This window comes from Phacochoerus africanus, chromosome 6 (genome assembly GCF_016906955.1).
Source record: "Phacochoerus africanus isolate WHEZ1 chromosome 6, ROS_Pafr_v1, whole genome shotgun sequence".
Classification (NCBI taxonomy): domain Eukaryota; kingdom Metazoa; phylum Chordata; class Mammalia; order Artiodactyla; family Suidae; genus Phacochoerus; species Phacochoerus africanus.
The window spans coordinates 107,373,653-107,391,616 of NC_062549.1; the positions used below are offsets into that span (position 1 = coordinate 107,373,653).

Sequence of the window (17,964 nt, forward strand, 5' to 3'; positions counted from 1 at the left end):
ATCACTGAGGCAAATCTATAAATAACACGGTTTGCCTTAAGTCGTGCACGGTTTGCCTTAAGTCGTGCACGCTTTGCTGGGGAACAATATTAAAATGGATTCTTCGGTTTTGACTTTGGGCAGTAATTGTCATTAAAATAGTCAAGATAAAAAATGAAGTCTAACTAATAATACTTTTCGGCCTCTCCCTACCAATTTACTCCCTTGCTTCCAAATCCATGTTTGAAATGGAGTTACTCTGGTCATGCCAACGGAAGCAAAAAAATCATATTAAAACAGACTAAGAGCATCTCTACAAATGGTTCTGGTCCACAAGAAAAGCAAGGACCAATGGCAAAGCTGGTGCCCACTTCTCTGGGACAGAGGGCACAGAGATGCTCCAGACAGAGGTTTGGCTGGGGAGCAGGATGTGGTTCAATACATTCATGAGGATGAATAGATTCCTGTATTATATCCAACAATCATGCTACCAGGGAATGTGGATGTACCACGAAAAAGTAAGAAGTCCACCTTTCCCAAGGATGGTAGTTTTACAGGAAACAACTAGAAACACATTATAGTGGGTATGCTTAGTAATTATTACCTAATTCTAGAAGGTTTAATTTTTTTGTAGAGTGAAAATTAGAAAAATTCAGGATATTGTGACTGCTTTGTCCACAGTCACTGATAAGAGTTTAGGACTACATAATACATTCTGGCAGTTTCCTAATTTTAAAAAATTATTGGCTGAGATTAAAAAAGAAAACTAGCATTGCTTATAAAAATAAATTTGATCTACTTTTCTTGAGTTATTGGTAAATATCAAGATTTCAGATTCAGGAAGGTAGAGAGTTGCAAGGTTTGTGAACCCTACCCACGGTTATTCACAGAAATAGTTTTTTCAAACTTTGTGAAGCTGTTTTGGAGCATTTTCTCTTTTTTGGAGGGTTTTCATTTTTACAACGAACAATCAACTATTAGATATTTTAAACCGCTCCGAAATCATAGACCATAGTGTTAGAATAGTATTAGGAACTTATTCATTTATTTACACATCCCCAGATACTAACTTTAGCCAGATTCCCTCCGGCCTCCCCCTTTCCCCTCTTTAAGGACACAGATGTATGGTCACATATACAATTAAACCCTCACTTCCTGTCTCTGTCCTCCCCTCTCTCTCCTTGAGTTATTCTAATGTTGGTATATGTCATTTCCCAGCAGAGTGTGTGTATCCAGGACACGTGTCTATGCACACATAACATATAAATACTATACTTTTAATAAAAGCTTCATCTCGTGCTTATAACACTTCATATCTTTCTAAATAATATACTGTCCAAACCCTTTGGCAACGTTTTTATACAACTGTTTCTAAAATGTTTTCTTATTGATACATGTCCATTCTAGTTTACCTAACTGCTATATAGTAGTCTCTTTTTATGAACAAATTAAAATGTATTTGTTTCTATTATCTCCTTGTTCCAAATAATGCTATAGGCTATTTTGGTATTCTATACATGTCTACATATACACACAGACAAGGGTTTTTCTAGACTAAGCCTCCAGAGGGAAGTGCTGGGTCGGAGTTAGGTGCATCTCAGAATTCACTGGCTATTATCAAGATGCTCTGCAAAGGGACTGTACCGTTTTATATTCTACCCAGCTGTGTGTGGGAGCTTCCATTTCCCACAATTATCAGACTTTAAAATTTCTGTCAATCTGATGGGTGTGAAATGGTGGCTGACTGTTATTTCAATTTGCATGTCCTCTGAATTGAGTGTGCAGTAGCTAATAATGTGGAATATGCCACTGTGTCACATACCAGGTCCTTAAATGTGGGAGAAAATGTGGGAGAATGTCTTCTTGATCTAAGGACAGGGAACAACTTTTTTTTCTTTTTTTTCCTTTTTCAGCCACAGCTATGGCGTATAGAAGCTGCCGGGCCAGGGACTGAATTGAGCTGCAGCTGTGACCTACACCACAGCTGTGACAATGCCAGATCTTTAACTCACTGCACCACAGCAGGAACTCCTCAGAGAATGACTACTTAAAACAAAACTTCAAAGCACAAATCATAAGGAAAACAGTGATAAATCTGCTAGATAAAAGTTAAGGATTTCTGTTTAATGGAGAAACACAGGACAAGGTTATTAGGTGTCAGAATGGGAGAAAATATCTATATCCAGCAAGGGATTGATATCTAAATAAGTATCTAAACATTTAAGGAATCTCCGCAAACTGGAATGGATTCAGATCTCACTTCTTTAAAAGTGGACAAAGGAGGAGTTCCTGTCGGGGTGCAGCGGAAACGAACCTGACTAGGAACTGTGAGGTTGTGGGTTCAATCCCTGGCCTCACTCAGTGGGTTAAGGATCTGGCATCGCCGTGAGCTGTAGTGTAGGTCACATATGTGGCTTGGGTCTGGCATTGCTGTGGCTCTGGCATAGGCCAGCAGCAACAGTTTTGATTAGACCCCTAGCCTGGGAACCTCCATATGCCACAGGTGCAGCCGTAAAAAGACAAAAGACAAAAAAAAAAGTGTAAAAAGGAAATGAAAACAATTTGCAGAAGCCCAAAAAATTAAAAACCCTATGAAAAGATGCTCAAACTCTTGGACTCTCAGAGAAACTAAAATTAAAAATGAGATACCATTTCTACAACCATCAGATTGGCAAAATTATAAAGCTGGATGATGGCGTGTATTGATGAGGACATGAAGTCATTACTACGCTGCTGCAGAACCATGTCCCCGTGGCACTGCTGGTAGAATACAGACTGTGGAGCTACCCAAAACTACTCCATCAGATGACCTGCGTGTATACCTTACAAGCTGACAGTTCGGCTCTTGGGTATATACTCCGCAGACATTCTCACACAGCTCTCTCTGTAAGGTGCCATGTGTGAGGATGCTGCAGATTTATCTCTGGTGATGGGGAGCTGGAGGCAATCTGGAAGTCCATCACTAGAATAGTTAGGTAAAATGGAGCAGATTCACAAAGTGGAGTACTGTGCAGTGGTTAAAAAGTAGTGAATTACATGCAGATACAGTATACCGACATGGATGAATCTAAAAAACACAGTAATAAGTGAAAACAGTCAAAAACTAATTTTATATAGGACATGGTCCAGATGCAAATGATACCTGTACACAAGACACAACATACATTTTGCAAGACTAAATATACAAACAAAAATATACATGTTAAACACATCGGAATGCTTGCCTATAAGAGGGAGGTGAATGAGAGGAGGCTCTTTGGATGAAAATAAAAAATAAGCAGCTGTCATTTCCTCTGAGAAGTCTTCACTGGCCATCTTAGCTAAACAAGACTTTCCTATTATTTTCTTTAAATCCCTTGTTTTTGTTTCCTTCATAACATCTCAATTTAGTTATTTGGTTAGTTTTTTCGACTGCCTTCCCCACTGACATGTAGGATTTATGAAGGCAGTATCATTTTACTCTTGCTCAGCACAGCACCTCCAGTCCCTCTGATAGTGCTTGGCACATAGTAGGTACTTAACAAATGGGATGGTGAACAAATGAAAAAGGATCAATAAACCAATACATGAATGAATGAGTTGGGGGAGCTAAGCCCAGAAAGGGGAGCTGAGTCAAACTTAGCAGGGAAAAGGAAATCACGCAAGATTCTGAAAGAGAGCCGTGACCACAACTGCACCTGAGGAAGACCAGCATGGTGGAAATGAGCAGGGTGGATGGCTGAGAGGGACGAGGTTGGAACAAATGAGGTCCCCTGTGACAGCTGACATGCGCTAGTTCAGTGGGTCTGCAATGAGGTGATGGAGGTAGAAGGGCAGAGTGAAAGCCGTTCCAGAGGGAGCAATGACTAGATTTGGTAACAGACTAGATGAAAACTGTGAGAAAAAGAAGGAAGCAAATGAAGACTCCCCTGTTTTGAGCACTTGGTGCAGCTCAAGAGAAATTACAAAGAACTACTCTTGGGTATGTTGCATTCATGGCTAGAAACCTATGAACACCGTCTCTAAGCACCAAAGATAATATTGAGTAAGAAAGACATGCTCTCTGTGAGAAGGGCAATTACAGCAGCATGATGAAGCAGGGATGGGAAGGTATAGGTGCCCGCGGGGTGCACAAGTGTGCCAGTCATGAGGGTTAGATAAGAAAGAAAAAAAGATCCAATCAAGAATCTTAACAGTTGAAATTGATCTTACATCAGTACTTCTTAGAATCACTTGACTAGAGATGATTTAGGACAAGAAAACCATTTTTTTCTGGTCTTTTGTTATTTTCTCCCTCATCCTATGTTTTCCCCAGACAGCCAAGGTATAAACAGATTTTTTTCAAATATACGGTATTTGGATTTCCAACCACAAATAGAACTCACAAGTACTTGGTGACTTGATATGATAAATAGGAATCGCATGCAAACTGGCCAGTCTGAATGACTTCAGTATACTGCATACTTTATAGTAGGATGGAGTGCTTCTGCTAATCGATTAATCCATTTTAATTAGCAAATCACAAATAGCCTAATCAAAAGAAAAATCACCCAAAGACTGACAGGAAAAACTAAAAAAAAAAAAAGGGGGTATTTTGCTGATTAAATTCCCTCTAAAAGAATTCCAAACAATCAGGTAGTTTTCTGGGTTGCTGTTGTCAGTATTTAGGGACATACCATCATACGTTCCACTTTCTAATAATGCTCCACTCTCTTCCAGTGCTTTGAATTGTTCAACAGAAATGAAATTATAGTCCACCCCTGGTACTTCCCCATCCCTGGGGGCCCTCGTAGTGCCTAAGGAAAAAAACAAGAAAAAAAAAAAAGAGATTGTAAAGTGCTTTTAAACTTAGAGAATTTTGAGACTAAGAGAAAATTCAGTTTATAGAGAACACATGGAAGAAACAGACTACTGAATATAGTTATCTTCTAAGAGTGATGATCAGAGAATTTTAGGCAAATCAACATTCCTAGATGAAAGGCGGACAGTAAATAATGCAGGATGGGTACATGTATTTTAATAAAATCTACAGATAGCTATGAAATCCAAAATCACAAAGATTAAAATGTTAACGTCAAAGGAAGCTTAAGTTTCAGAGACACAGTAGTTAACGCTTCTTTCAAATCTCAATTATCATGACTTAACACTTGAAGGAGAGAGAAATCCACTAAGGATAAACTTTGTGTTTTTGTAGCTGTATTTTCCCTTCCCTAGCATAAATGTAAATTAACATTCTACTTAACCAGAGGTGTGAAAGGCAATAAAAAGAAACAATGTTTAAAAGCTCTTCTAATGAATCCCATTTAGAAAACTTGAACAAATGTTGATTATGAAATTATGTTAGACTAATGAATAAAGGGTTTAAGGCTTAAGCTAGGAACTCACATATTGCTTCTCCAAGCCATTCTTCTCTTCAAGTAATTTTAAAAAGCTAAGCACTAAGTAAACTGTTCAATGAAATTCACTACGGCAACAGAGCACTAAATGTCTGTCTATTAAGGAATTGATGACAAAGTAAAATCTTTCGTTTAGATCCAAGACATAAGTTCAGGTTATGGCAGCATTGCTATATTTTACTGAATTTCACTGGACAAAAATCAATACTCTTTTGAACTGATGTTGGAAATATTGCAAATACTAGAGAATATGAAAAAAAAAAAAAAAAAAAGAGATCCAGGTACTCAGCCTAGAAACAGAGTTAGGATATTGTCCTGTGCAAGGATGCCTTCTCCAGCCCGTTACTCTACTTCTGCTCCCTATTTGTCATCAGCATTCCAAGCCAGAAACCTGAGAGTCAGTCGCCCTGAGTTCTTCCCTCTACTCCACGTCCAGTCACCAAATCAGATTGATTCCATCTCCTAACTACCTGCAGGATTTATAGCCTTGTCTTCATTCTCACACCCACTTCATATCATTACCTATGGTCTGTTTCTATGGTCTCCTGGAGTCAACCCTTTCAGCTTCCTGGCTCCACCTCTTATCCAACCTACAGCCAATGCCTTTTCTAAAACAGTCTGAACAACAACAACAAAAAACCCCTCTAAACCCATCAATAGTTCCCATGATCCTTGGCATAAAAATCCAGACTCTACCTCACTGGCTTTTTTCTTGCCACTCCCTTTTCATATTCTAAGTTTTAGCCATAAAAGATTTTTTCCCCCCAGCTCTTTCAGTGTTCTTTGCAGCTGCTTATCTCCAAGGCCTTTGTCCAAGCCATTCTTTTCCTTGGAAGACTTTCTATTCTCTTTGGCGCCCCCTTTCCTCAGCTAATTTCTACTCATCCTTCAGGTCCCAGTTTAGAAAGCTTCTTTAGAGAATCTGCCTTGATTCCCATCGAGGGAACGGCAATATGCAGGGACCATGTCTATTCAGTTCAGAGTAATAGCCCCATGTCTGAGCACAGTACAGAACCCCAGTAGGTACTTAATATAAATAAATAGCTGTCAAAGAAATTAAGTGAAACTTTATACAAATGTAATTAGCACAGTGCCTGGCAATATGCTATCATTATTATAAATTAATTCATGGCAAGTTATTAATTGCATTTACTTATCAGTAGCATTACATTCTATTATATTTTGTGACATGTGAAAAAAATCCACAATGATGATGATAAAACATTTATGGTAATGCTCTCAGAAAATAATGATTAAGCCAACATTCCAAGCAATGAAGACTGTATTCAATGAATGTTCCCTCTTATTTTTACTCAACTTTTTATAAAAAAAACAAGTATTTCCTTTGCTGTCTTATCTCACGGAGGATAGAAAAATCTGGAAAACATCACTTCCTTTTTTCTTAACATATTTTTCATCATCAAATTTTTGTTTCTCATATACTGATGAAAACTACAGTTAGATTCCCTGAATCGACAGCTTTTAGTTCCATGTGAAGTACAAGTTAACATTAGAAAATAAATTCAATGATTGAATTCATGAGTAGTAGCTGTGAAAGATGGAAACCCATGGCCACATTTGTACTGTTGCCTCACCTTTTGAATCTGGGCTGGATTTTTTTGGCTTGCTTTGAATAAATTAAGATGATGTTGTGCAAGTTCAGGAGTCTAGATTTCCACCTTTGCCTTCTTGGAATGGTCCCACCACATGTGTGGATGTCCAGGCTAGACTACTGAATGATAAGAGGCCCATCCAACAAACAGCACCAAGGCCCCAGACATGTGAATGAGGCCAGTGTAGCCCCTCTGACCCCAGCTGAGCTGCCAATGACCGAGCTCAGCTAACTCATGAAATCATGAGAGATAATACATGATGGTTATTTTAAGCCACTAAGTTCTAGGGTAGTCTGTTATGCAGCAAAGGCTAATTGAAATAATACCCAAATAAACTCTGCTATAAAACATAATGAACTATATAAAACCCAATTTAAGAGCAAACCATGTTATAGATGATATATCTATATCTATCTATATATATATATATATATGTATATATATATATTTTTTAAAGGCACTAATCCAATGGACAGAACAACTCTGCTTTAGTCTGGTGTGATTATTAATGGTACGATTTTGAGCAAGCCCTTAATCCTTCTGGGGCTCCCTTCTGTTTCTACCAAGTGGCACTGAGCAAGAGGGTGTTCACGGTTCTTTCCATTAATAGATATAAAATGTTGTGTGATTCCAACATATAAATTTCTAAGATTTACAAAGTAGCTTTAATGTTAATTCTCTCTACAAATATATTATAAATTTTCACTTCTCCCCAAAACATGTAATCTCATATACATAAAAAGTTCTCTGCCTTCCCCTATTCTACTCCATTTTCAGCATGCCAGAAAATTTATTCTTCTATTCTCCTGATACTCTATATAGTAAAGCCTTGTACATCCCCTCCAGTCAACCCCAAGTTTCTCCTTTTTACATAAAAATTCCTCTGAGTTGTGTTTACTCAGTCTCCAATTACTCTCCTCTCGTTCTCTCTTGGGCCCACTCCAAAAAGATCATTGCCCCAACCATTCCCACTGAAACAATTTGTTAACTGCGTCATGGGTCTCCACTTTGCTTAATCCAAAGGTCAAGTCTACTACTTGACCAATCAACAACTTTTGACATAACTGATCATTTCCCCCTTCTTGTTTTATTCTGAAATATACAGAAAAGTACATAAAACATACAAAGTTTAACAAGCAATAATAAAGCAAACTCATCTGGATGAAGAAAGAGAACATTACCAGGATGTCAAAAGCCTCCCGTGTGCCTCCAATCATAAATCTCTCCTCCCCTCTGTCCTCAAAGTAATCACAACCTTGACATTTGTGAGGAGATTTCTTTTAAAATGTTTTTACCAATTAAGTAATGCATTTCTGAGCAACACAGCTTGGCTTTGCCTGTTTTGTAATTCCCTATGAATGGGATCACACAATATGCATCCTTTTGTGTCCACATCAATACTTGTTATCAGGTTTTTAACTTCTGCCAACAAGCCAAATATGTAAATGCATCTCTGTGTATTTGATGTGCAACTGCCTTATAAGATTAAACATTCTTTTTCATATACTGACTCGCCACAGAGATTTCTTTTGTTGTGAAGTGGCTGTTCAAGTCCTTTGCCATTTCTCTAGTGGATTGCCTGTCTTTTTAAAATTGTAGTTCTTTACATTCTAGACATTACTTTACTTCATCAAATCTAAGTAATCAACAGTTTCTGGAACACTATTATTTCATGCCTAAAAAAGAAAAAAAACCTCTGGCAATATGTAATCTAAAGATTTCATGTATTTTAAGACGCATTCCAATTACAAAGAGGTTAAAATGTGAAATAACTGTGTCTTAGTATTGAAGCAGTGCAGTCCTTTGCCAGATATATGTGTTGCAAACGGGGTGTTTCTGCTAAAATGGGAAATACGTTTTCCTGAAATAGTGACTTCTTGCAAAATCATGCACCAAAAATAATAGAAGATTATAGAGAAAATAGGGTAGGGTTGATCTCTCCAAAACTACCGCACCTAGTAAAGTCAGTCCCAATGAAAAACATTAATACAATTTAAAAGATGTTATATTCCTAATAAGAAATACTAGAGTAAATAAAATACTGTCTTTTAAGAACATTAAGAAGAAGCCAGCTAGCGTGCACCCCACTTCTCAGCACTGTAGAGAATCTTAGCACTAAATCATGCTGTTCCCTAAAAGCTTTGTCTTGTGTTAAATGACTGACTTTTTACCCGGGTCCTCCAAGGTCGTCCTGAGGTGGGCACATGCGCAGATATGAGCAGTAGGAGGGCCTAGGCAGTGCAGACACAAAGCTGTTCCCTGTCTTGAGTGCCTGTGAAATCCTTTATGAAATGAGCCACCCGCCTTAAACTTATTTAACACCTTTAAAAAAAATCAAAAAAATAAAAAGAAGAAAAAAAAATGAAAAGGTAGCTTGACAGAAAGGGGTACATGGAGCGCTAAGGCTACTGAATAATACAGCCCTTATTGGAGAAGGTATGTAGCAGCCCACTGGATAGTAGAGAAGTTTGCTAGGTGCCTTGGGACAGAGCTGGTTCATAGACAGTGGGCAGGGAACTGTCTGCTGGAGTACCAATAAAGGTCACCAAGCAAGCTGCCTTGAATGGTAGGGATGAATGCAGAAGGTGTTTCTGACTTACTAGAAAACAAGCTGGGACACTAGCTGGGCTTGCTAGAAACCCACTGGAAAGCCACTTGGAAGAGATATTGCTGAAATCTGGGGTCCCCACAGAATTCAGCAGTAAAAGAGGAATTCAGCTGGTGCATTGGTAGAACTCATGAAGCCACCTACGAAGGTGTTCCAGAACTTACTGCTGGGGTTCTCCCTGAACAGCCCCCATGTGCACCACTGAACTTGCCCCTGGGGAGCTGATGCTAGAGTACCATTGAAACTTACTCTCTTTTGTAGGCAGAAGCCAAAAGAAAAAGACACACTGGAACCAGGAAAAGAAGGCTCTTCTTTCTCCAGTAGCCTTCCTGCACCCTCTACTGACAAAGCTTAACACTGTGCCAGATGGTAAGGGGAAAATGTGACAGTATCATAAGTGGGCAAAAAAAGATATGAAGCCATGAGGCAGTGAGTAATAACTGGCAGACTAGTTTTCAGAGAACGTCTACCACAAACTGAAGTTGAATTTCTTCAGTCAAATGTTTTTTCAGCACCTATTGAGAAGATCATATGGCTTTTCTAGACTGTTACTATAATAATTTTCAAATGTTATACCAACCTTGCATTCCTGGGACAAATTCCACTTGGTCATAATGTGTTACCTTCCTTACATGTTACTATATAGCATTTTGTTAAAATAGTTAAAGGATTTTTGAGCCTACGTTCATGAAAGAATTTAGTTTAATATTCTTTTAATGTTTTCATTTGGCTTTAAAATCAGGATAATGCTCAGATCACAGTGAGTTAGGAAGTGTTCTATTTTTCAGAAGTTGTGCAGAATTGGCATTATTTCTTCCTTAAATATTTGGAACAATTCACCAGTACCATCTGGGCTTGAAATTCTCTTTATGGAAAAGGTACAAACTACAAATTTAATTTCTTTTACAGATTATAGGGCTGTTCAGTTATCTCAGAATGAGTAAGGATTGGTAGTTTTTGTCTTTCAAGGAATTTATCCATTTCATCTGAGTTGTTGAGTTTACTAGCTTAAGATTGTTTAGCATATCCTTTATTATTCACTTAACATCTAAAGGATTTTTTTTTTTTTTTGTCTTTTAAGGACTGCACCCATGACACATGAAGGTTCCCAGGCTAGGGGTCAAATCAGAGCTGCAGCTGCCAGCCTACACCACAGCCACAGCAACTCGGGTTCCAAGCCATGGAACTGCAGCTCATGGCAATGCCAGACCCTTAGCCCCTGAGTAGGGCCAGGGATCGAACCTGCGTCCTCATGGATCCTAGCAGGATTTGTTACCACTGAGCCACAGCCGGAACTCCCTATAGGATTTTTAGTGATGCCATCTCTCTTATTCCCAACACTGTTGTTTATCACTCGTATTGATCTGAAAGCAGCAGCTCTGGATTTCACTGATTTTTCCCTATCACTTCTGTTTCTAGTTCATTGACTTCTGCTCTTATCTTTATTATTTCCTTCCTGCTACTTAATTTGGGTTTATTTTCCTCTTAAGATAGAAATTTAGATCACTGAATGAGATCTTTATTATTTTTAATATAAATATTTAATACTATAAATTTTCCTCTCAATACTGCTCTAGCAACATCCCACAAATTGATATGTTATACTGACATGTGTGATACTTTGTGATTTCCCTTGTGGCTTATTTTTTAACTCACAGGTTAGTTAGAAGTGTGCTATTTAATTTCCAAATCCTTGGAAATTCTCCAGATGTCTTTCTGTAAATGATTTCTAATTTAATTCCATTAGGATCAGAGAACATATTTTGTATGATTTAAACCCTCTAAAATTTACTGAGTCTCATTTTACGGCCCAGAATATGGTCTATGTTTGTAAATGTTTCTATGCACACTAGAAAAGAACATATATCCTTATGTTGCTGGGTGGCACACTCTAACAAATAACAATTAAGACAAGTTGACTGAAAGTATTCCACGTGTTACAACCTTATATTTTTACTTACTTTTTCTAAAGAGGGTACTGAAATCTTCAACTTACTTATGCTTTTCTATTTTCCTTTTATTTTCATTCTGGTATCATTTCCATTCCATCTGAAGAACTTACTTTAGTATTTCTTAAAGTGCAAGTCTGCTGGAGAAAAATTCACTTACCCTTTTTGTCTCAAAAGTTCTTCATGTTTAAGGTTATTTTATTGTACAAAGAAATCTAGGTTGGCATTTTTTCCTTCCAGCATGTTAAAGATGACATTTGATTAACTTCTGGCTTGTATTTTTTCTATCGATAAGCCTGCAGTTATTCTATGTTCCCTTGTATGTATGGATCTCTTTTTCTGTCTGACTTTTACATTTTTCTCTTTATCACTGGTTTTCAGCAATTAGATTATTATGTACATTGATATATCTTTTGAAATTATTTCTTCAGCTTGGGGCTTGTTGAGTTTCTTAGATCTACGGGACTATAATTTCTGTCAAATGTGGAAACATTTCAGCCACGATTTCTTCAAAGATTTCTTTTTTCTGCTTCGCCGACTTTGGCTTGAACCATAGATCAATATGAACAGACCACAGTTCTGTTCTTCCTATAATCCAATGTATGAAAATAGCTGTTATATATATATCTTGCCCAATTTCTAGTCATTTATGGTAAGAGGGTAAATCCAGTACCAGCTAGTTCTTCATGGCAAAAGTACAAGTGTCTCTGTCTCTCTCACTTTTTGATTGCTTAAAAAAAGTTTACTTTAGTCTTTTTCCTCTTCATGTTTCAGTCTGACTAGTTCATACTGCTATGTCAAGTTTACTGATCTTTTCCCTTGTAGTTTATAATCTGCTCTTAAGCCTATCCAGGGAATTTTTGAAGTTCCATTTAGTTCTTTCAAAAATACACATTTTGTTTTCTCTTCATCCTGTTCATACTGTCCTTTAAATCCTTGCACATATTTATGATAACTCTAAAATTTTTGGTATGGTCATCATCTGTGTCATTTCTGATTGTTTTTTCTTAATCAGTTCACTTTTCTTTTGATTATGGGTCACATTTTCTTGCTTTTTTGTATGCCTAATAATTTTTTATTAAATACTGATATTGTGTCTAATATTCAGTATTTACATTTTGTTGTCTTTCTTTAAAGAGTGTTGATTTTTTTTTCTCTTTTCCTCCCTCCCTTCCTTTGTTTTTTCTAACAGTTAAGTTATATGCATGTTCGTTGGATCTTTTGGGGGTTTTTAAAATTAAACCTTGTTAAAGTGGGCCGTAGGAAGCTTAATCTATGGCCATTTTAACCCTACTAGTAAGCTTTGCCCCTTATGAGGTCTCTCCACTCAGACTGGCTAGAACTCAAATTTCTCTTGGCCCTGTGTAAGCTCTGGGAATTATTAACCTTACAGCTGCCAAAGAGTTCTTTATTCTGCCATGTAGATTCCCATCCTACACATTCTCAGTTTAGTATTTAGCAATGCACCCAAGGAGACACCTTAGCAATTTGCCTGAGCTCCTTTTCTTTCCAGCTCTTTCCTCTCTGACACCCTGTCCTGCAAATTCCAGACACCTCTGAATCATGAACTCAGATTTCTGTTCCCTCAACTCAGAGTCTGCTGAACTCTGCCTGGGCTCTCCGCCCCTGTGCTATGGCCCATAAAGTGCCCCCAGGCAGAAAGTTGAGGAAATTATAGGACTCCTTTGTGTGTAGTTTCCTCTCCTCCTCTCTTAGGGATCATAGTGTGTTCTATCTACAGTCCAATGTCTGACAACAGTAGAAGTTTCTCTCTCTCTTATTATTTTGTTAAATTGTCTCAGATTTTGTCAATGGGCATGATTTGTAGGTGGCTTTTTTATGTTCTGATATGGCCTTCAAATAAATACACTTTCTAGTACAATTAGATATTTCAAGCTCACCTTTTACTTTCCTTGCCCAGCCCTGGAATCAGAATTTTCTCCAGGACGATATGGTATCTTTCAGTAAAGAATTACATTTAGAGGCCAGGAAGTGACCATTCAGTTTGCTAAGTGCTACTCATACATCAGAGCTTCCATATTCTTGGACAGGTTTTGGACATTTCGGTTTTTAAGTTAGGAGGTCTCGTTAGGATCTGAAATAGCTGCAGCTGTTTGGAACCTATGAATTATAACAAATAAATTGTAGCTCCTTTCTAGGACAAAACCTCATACTGGGGAGAAACTGCAAAACTAGGACAGTAGAAGTAAGTTAAAAAGAAGATCCAAGTGAAAGTGGTAGAGGGCAGCAGAAAGTGCAAGGACATATTTTTATTAACTTGCTTTAACAAGGAAGGAGGGAGCTCTAGAGCTACGAAACTAAAAATGCTACCCTGAAACACCCAATGTGGGCAAAATACCAAGTTACTTACAAGGGAATAACCATCAGATTGTTTTCAGATTGTGTAAGAGCAATGTTTCAATGCCAGAAGACAATTAGATAACTGACTAATAAGAGTCAGGGAAATCTTTGTGCGCCAAGGATTTCATATCCATCCAAAAAAACTTGAAAATATAAAGGCCAAGCATACAACTCCTATAAAGATCCTGTGAACCCTTTGTGGCAATCTGGTAGAGAGCAAGTTTTAGAAAACCACAATTACTGAAGAAACAACAATATAAGGGTTGTTAATTAAATATATATCTACCCATAGAATAGAGAATAAATGCTTATAAAAATGGGAGAGTATGTAATGGCTATTTGCATTGCCCATATAGATACAGCTCAAATATCAAAAAACAGTGAGAAAAAGGAAACATATGCAAAGTAGAATAAGCTTACTGATTACCTTATATTTGTTGGAAATAAAAGATATTACTTCAGGAGTTCCCATTGTGGCTCAGTGAATGAAGGACCTGCTGTTGTCCCTGTGAGGATGCAGGTTAGATCCCTGGCCTCTCTCAGTGGGTTAAGGATCTGGCATGGCTGTGGCCTAGGCCGCAGCTGCAGCTCTGATTCGACCCCTAGCCCAAGAACTTCCATATGTTGCAGGTGCAGCTGTAAAAAAAAAATTAAAAAAAAAAAGAAAAAGATATTACTTCAAGTCAGATGATGGGACTAGGAGAGAGAAGGGGTTAGAAGAAATGATTAGATAATTTTAACACTGCTCATAGGAGGGACACCAAATGGAGGAGGAGAAACAGAAGAGTTTTATATCGAGGTGCGAAGGTAGCATTAGCATAAAGATGCAAATCTTCCTAACAAGAGAGAGAAATTAAACAGACTACACTGTCAAAGCCTTGACAATACGAAAGGCCTGTGTATGGGTAAAACAGAAAAATATGACAAAAATGAGACTAAAGATATCGATCAAACTAATACATACAAAGCTTCACTTCGGGCTACAAAGTTCAACACAATTTGTAAAACAGAGATTCAGAAAGATAAAAGAATAAAAAGAGGGGTAAAGATTTATCAGGCAAATGCCAAGAAAAGATGTTAGGACTTGTGATTCTGAAATCTGACAAGGCAGATTTATGGGAGGAAATACTCAATAGTCAGATTTTAAAACAAAATATTTTATAGCATGTTAAGGAGTCTAGACTTACAGTCAATAGAAGTTTTTGAAGGATAAACTGTAGATGGACAAGAATCAGACACGCATTTTAAAGATGGACTCGACTGAGGTGACATGGGAGGCAGGGGACACAATAAGAATGGGGCAGAAGACAAACACTGCTTGAGTACCTGCTCCAGACCAAGGGGTTTACATCTGTGTTCTCCCTTTAATCCTAGTAACCAAACGCGTTGAGCCCAATTATTCACATTTGAAATATGGAGATTCTGAAGCCTAGGAAGTTTAAGTAACCTGCCCAAATGAACCAGCCAACAACATGCTAAAGTCAAGATTTTGAGGTCAGTTTTACAAAGCTATTTGCCACCACATGACATTATTTTTTTTTCTTTAAAAAAAAAAAGTCCAAACAAGGAGTGAGGATCTACAGTAGTATAGATGGATAGGTATTTAAGACGCATAATTAGAAATGCTTGGTGATGGACTGAACATTGTGTGAGATTAAATAACAAGAAAAAGAAATCAAGAATTCCAGAAGCTTTATAAAAGGTAGTATCCACAAGGAGTTGCAGATACACTCCAAAGTAAAAACAAACCAGAATGTTCTTTTATGCCCTTTTATTGTTTTCTGCTATTATCCTTCCCCAGATTACACTAAATTAAACTAAGCATACATGATTTCTTATGTGTTTAAAAAAAAAAAAAAAGGTAGTAATATTGGTGCATTGGTAGTAACATCTCATGTCTTCCTTAATATCAATCTTACATTAGAAATAATGGAGAAGGGACCCTAAACTTAACAGAATTAAATTTAAATTATCTCTATTTCTCAGTAGCAAAATGGAAAGACCAAGAACACTCAGAGAACAAAATAAAAGCTCATAGAGTTTTATGAGAACTGTTGGGGTCACAGGCGCAACCTCCAAATATGCTTCATACATATTTGAATTAAAATTACTTAAGAAATGGCTGGTGCAAGACAGATACTTCTAGAAAGTACCATTCTACTGTCTTATAGTTCTATAACAACCTTACCCAGATATCAATTATAAAAGCCTGTCTAAACCAAAAAAAAAAAAAAAAAAAAAAAGGCCGAAAATAAAATACCATTACAGTAACAGTCAGGTCCTGTGAAGACTAGTATAGGTAAATACACCAACATTTAGATAAAAATTCAAAGTGGATTACCACAAAGCTGGCGCTTCATGCTTCCTCCTTTCTTCCTTTGGAGAAGAGGCAGACTTTAAGATTAGTAATATCCATATAATTAATATAAGAATGTTTGTTCTAGTGTATAAAGAATTGAGGGCAAAAAAGTCTTCATACTGCATAGGCTTTAGAAATGGATTCATAGGAATAAAACCTAGTTAGCAACACGCACATTTAGACTCTCAAATTTTTTAAAATTTCCCCAATACATTTACTTTTAAATTCTTAAGGTCCAATGACTTTAAAAGTCACACTATAGACTCTCCTATTTTTTCTATTTTAAAAACAAAACCCATGAAAGTCCTCTGAAAATTTTTCTCTTTATCCATTTTTTGTTTCATTCCAGTGTCCCAGCTTAGTCTTCAATTTCACCTAAAACACTCTACTTAATATGTCTAAGTGTTTGACTAGTTTAAATAAAGACATTGCGACCTCCATTTCTTTTATTCCATCTCATACTTACATGGAATGGTTCTCAAATAGAGATTATCTCTGATCACTTGCTGCAGTTTGTGGTCAATTGATCCTTTCTGAAACTGAAGACTCAGGTAATGTCGCAAATCTTTATTAATGACTTTGCCTAAAAAGAAAAACAAAACACAGAAGAAAAAACACGTAACTGTTAGATCTCCAGTTAAATATTGATGCCAGTGAATGAATACCCTTAAGCCATTTAGCTATAAATAGGAAAAAGAAATCAGAATATTTTACCAAATAAGATAACTATACAAATTTATTATAGGTACTATAATATTAAATAATTATATTTAATATATTAATACTAATTAATGTACTAAAACATATCCCTGTAATACACAATGCGGTCATCATTTTACCTGGTAGGAGAGAGAAGAATAGGACTTAAATACGATCTATACACTTACCACATCTCTTTCCCTGACCTATCTTCAAAATCATCAAACTCTTTCATATATACTGCAGATGTATTTTGGAAGTCAAAAAAGCACCTCAAATTTCAGATGACCAAAACAGAACTCTTAATTCTATACTCCCCCAGTGTTTTCCTCATCTTAAAAAATTACCACCCTCGATTCAATAAAATAAAAACCCAAAGCTAGAAGTCATCCTCAATTTCTCCCGTTTATTTCCACCCCCTGATGTAGTTTATTAACAGCTTTTGTCAGTTCTACAACCAAACATATTCCATAAATGCCCACTTCTCCCCATTTCCACTGCCACCACTCTAAGCTAAGCCACCATCACTTCTCATCTGAAACTCGGCAACAGACTTCTAACCAGTCTCCCTGCATCCATTCTAGGCTCCCTCCTGCTCCCACCATTGACACACAAGAATGAGGTTTTAAACATAAATCAGATATTCACCACTCTGTTTAGAGCCACCATTGACTTCTTGCTGCCCTTGGAATATAATTCTAACATGTTCCAGCTCTGGCCATCTCTGACCCAAATTCATTCACTCTTTCCTTTCTCAAACTATGTTCCACCCAGACTGGCCATCTTTCTGATCTCTAACAAGTTGAATGTTAGAGATCAGAAAGATCAGAACTTTCTGCCCATCACTAGGTTGAATAGGCATTTTCTGTCCCAGATACAATGCGAATAAATAAAAGCAAAAATTTTTTTATTTGTGGGGAAAATGGGAAATTAAGAAGAGGAATATTAGGGGGTCTCAAAAGAAATACTAAGGAGAAAAACAGGGGACTTCAGAAATCATTCAGCAATTATTATTATTATT

The 17,964-nt window shown here is 37.1% G+C and overlaps 1 protein-coding gene across 2 annotated transcripts in view; it reads right to left on the reverse strand.

Annotated features, from left to right (window-relative positions):
- MAGI3 (membrane associated guanylate kinase, WW and PDZ domain containing 3) overlaps window positions 1-17,964 on the reverse strand; it is a 239,671-nt gene that overhangs the window by 84,327 nt on the left and 137,380 nt on the right. For both annotated transcript variants that reach the window (XM_047784968.1, XM_047784969.1), the window contains exons 2-3: window positions 16,711-16,827; window positions 4,635-4,754 (exon numbers count right to left, since the gene is read on the reverse strand). In XM_047784968.1, coding sequence (XP_047640924.1) covers window positions 4,635-4,754; window positions 16,711-16,827 — 237 coding nt within the window. The remainder of the gene's footprint in view (window positions 1-4,634; window positions 4,755-16,710; window positions 16,828-17,964) is intronic.